We start from the raw sequence: 3,393 nt of genomic DNA, 5'->3' as shown, positions 1-3,393 counted from the left end.
CAGCTAAATTTTCAGCCGAATTCTTTTTTTTTCCTTCTTGTTTACCCCTTATACGGAAGGCAGACAGTTAATACTGTGTTTTAAATAAGTTTAGTGTTTTTGGTAAAAAATTTAAAAAATTAAAATTTATACAGGTTGTGACCGCAAACTCTTTTTTTTTTTTTAAAGTTGATAAAAAGTTTTTAAATTATACGTGTTCTGCAAATTATATTGTTTTACTGCAAATTGGCAATTTTAATTTATTGTCTTTCCCATCACGGAACAATGGTGTTCCGGACCTTTGGGAGGCGTGCGCGGAGCCGAAGCCAACACGTAGAGGCCCTTTTGACACTTTAATGAAATGTAAGGGGTACGCCGAGCGGATCGATGCTGCCCTTACCCGTGTCATGGGACGCACGCAGAGGCAGCACCCGCCTGAGTGTAAGGGGCTATTGAGAGTTGATGGTATCTAAAATGAACTAGGTTATTGGGTGAAAGCGATGGACTAAGTACTGAGCGATGGGGTAAAAAACCGGACGCCTGCCTAATAAAACGGTATGCAATTTTATTTCCGGCAGACGGTGACTCGCCCTCACAAGATGGGCCCCCACAAAAAGCGACATCTAGGATGGCTCAAGGGCAACACCGGTGTGAGCGGCTCAGGGGTGTCGAGAGGTGTGCGCCGCTTTCTACCCAGTGGCTGTTAACAGCCACTGTGCCAACTCGCGTCTTATGCATATTTCACTTCCACCCCTGGAGCTTATAGCTCTAACGACTCCACTCTGGCCGGCCGGCTAAGGCAAGCCAGAGGCAGAGAATCCTGTCCCACCCACCCTCCTTGCGGGTAACAGAACTCCCCAGGAGCACTCGGGTACGTGAGGTCGCTAATCCCCAACAGCTCGCCACAAGCTGCCCTGCGTTGACTGATTGCACTGGTAAAACCAGCGGGCGATGGGGTCGTCACATCCCTACGCCTATTACTGTTATTATTATTCATTTTTTATTTTAGCTCCATGAATTATATTTTACCCAACAGCCTGTGGCGGCGATGATAACGCCCAACAAGGATGCAGCAACTATTGCGGTAGAACCTGCTCAGACATCGGTAAAGCACCACATCTCTGTCCACTGTTCTGCATGTTCAATGGCTGCGACTGCAGGCCTGGATATTACTATGACTCTAATACAAAGAAATGCGTTAAACCCAAAGACTGCAGTAAGTATATCATTTTCATAATTATTTTTTGTTAATCCTTTATTATTAGAATACTTGAATTAAAAGTATACCCAGTCAATAAAATAAAACTTGACAATTATTAAATTTACACAAAAAACTCCTAAATTCAGAGCTTTAACTAATATTGAGGTTTAACTCACGTATTTTTATTCACTGTTGCGACACGTTTTAAAAAGTCATGGTGATGTCCGGATGGCAACTGCAGCTGCATTACTGTTGCAACGTTGAAGTGGGCGCTGTCAGGTGTTTAAAAAAAACATACAACCGAATTGATAACCTCCTCCTTTTGAGATTTGGAAGTCGGTTAAAATACGTTTGTAACCGCATTACCTATTGCCGTGATTAGATCATTTTATCGAGGAGATTGACAGTGACAGTGTCCGCGTCTCTAGCAGTAAAGTCGTAACAGTAATGCAGCTGCAGTTTCCATCTGAATGTCATTTTCAAAGAGTGCGCGATAGTTGATTTTAGTATGACTCACGACAGTCTAAATTCTATTATGGGTGAAGGTTAAAAAAACAACTGTTACAAAAATATTTATCGAAATTTAATGCTCTTGTTATTTGTTTATTTTAGCACCCACATGCCCAGCCAACGAAGAATATAGCACTTGCACCAATGGCGGCTGCGATGCACGAAACTGCAGTCAACTTGGCAAGCCGGTGCCCTGCATAAAAATTGACCCTAAATATTGCATCAAGGGATGCGTTTGCGTAAAGGGCTACTTGAGGGCCAAAAACGGAACTTGTGTGCCAGAGGATCAATGCAATAGTAAGTTACATTTTCTCTTGTTTATAGATAAAATTAATGAGGTGTATGTTTTTAGGTAAGGTAAGGTGGGGTAAGACTAACATAGTTTATTTTGCTCGGGGCAAGACTAACAATATGAGGATTCCATACAAGTGATAGTCTTACCCCGGTGATAGTCTTATCCCACCTTACCTTAAGTAAATACGAATAGTACATGCAGATTGTTCTCAATTCTAGAGCTTTAATATAATGTTGGTTTACTGGGTGATTTTTGATGATATGATGATTTGATTCGCTTTTTAATACCAGCCCGGCCAACCAAAGACTATTTATATCTGGTTGAATCATTATATAAAACTCGCATTAGCTGATGTTTTACAAAATCAACATTCGTTTGGAATTGTTTACTTTTCATATTTGTATCACAAATAACTATTATCCACAGACAACCCCCCAAAATGTCCTAAAAACGAAGAATACTCGAACTGCAGCACTTGTATGGTGACACGGTGCTCTGAATTGGGTTTCCCATTGAACTGTGATAAGTGCAAGCCAGGATGCATCTGCAAAGGCGGTCTATTACGAGCTGATGATGGCACTTGCATCCTATCAGAAGAGTGTCCATGTAAGTGCCTAGAAATATAACCGAAGAAAAGTTCGCTGGCTCTTTCTTTGAGACCTTTAGCATACGTTGCTCATTTTTCTGACATTCTTCTTAAGATCTTATTATGTCCCCTAAACGAGGCAGAGTGTGTCCATAGTGTGCCGCCATCTAGATCGGCCTTAAGCTTTGTACTTGAGTTCGCTCCAAGCCTTCTCAATAGCCTTCGCCTCTGCAATAAATAATATTCAGTCGCCCGGTCTGCTTTAGGTTTTCGCTTTTCTTGGGGATTCCAGCATTGTCTGACATTGGGCATTTTTTTTGTTAGCCTAGTTTATTGTCCCACTGCTGGGCAAAGGTCTCCCCTCCTTTCCTTAACCCTATCGTTTGTACTTTCCCGCCAATCCAGATAAAATGCGACCAAGTCGTCCCGCCATCTCCTTTTCGGTCTGCCTGAACCGCGGCCTGCGCCCTCGATGGTGTTCCGTGGGTCCAACTAGGTAACCATTTTGGCCCACCTTTCAGGGTGCATGCGGCTTACATGTCCAGCCCAGACATGTCCAAACATTAGGCATGCCGATCTAAATTGAGTTTTATAATTATACTGTTTACTTTATATGTAATCCCATTGTCATAATTGTTGTTTAGTCTCATTGTTCTAAGATCCTGAAGAAATCGACAAAATCCTACAAATATTATAGGCACATACTTATATTTATTTTTAATTTTACAGCTTGTGGTGGTGATGGCAACGCCGTACAAGGCTGCGGCAGCTACTGCAACCAAAAGTGTTCTGACGTTGGTAAACCACCAATAACACCTTGCC

General features: G+C 42.1%; 1 protein-coding gene across 1 annotated transcript; it reads left to right on the top strand.

Annotated features, from left to right (window-relative positions):
• Positions 1-1,017: 1,017 nt before the first annotated feature.
• On the top strand, positions 1,018-2,611 carry LOC134793935 (zonadhesin-like; the record flags this gene model as incomplete). The annotated part of the gene is made up of 3 exons (XM_063765652.1): positions 1,018-1,195; positions 1,793-1,987; positions 2,412-2,611. Coding segments are annotated over 3 exons (573 nt in total), but the record flags the coding sequence as incomplete, so codon positions are not given.
• Positions 2,612-3,393: the final 782 nt, after the last annotated feature.

Source organism: Cydia splendana, chromosome 9, assembly GCF_910591565.1.
Source record: "Cydia splendana chromosome 9, ilCydSple1.2, whole genome shotgun sequence".
Classification (NCBI taxonomy): domain Eukaryota; kingdom Metazoa; phylum Arthropoda; class Insecta; order Lepidoptera; family Tortricidae; genus Cydia; species Cydia splendana.
The sequence above is the reverse complement of the archived record's forward strand: the minus strand, read 5'-3'. Positions and strand labels throughout refer to the sequence as shown.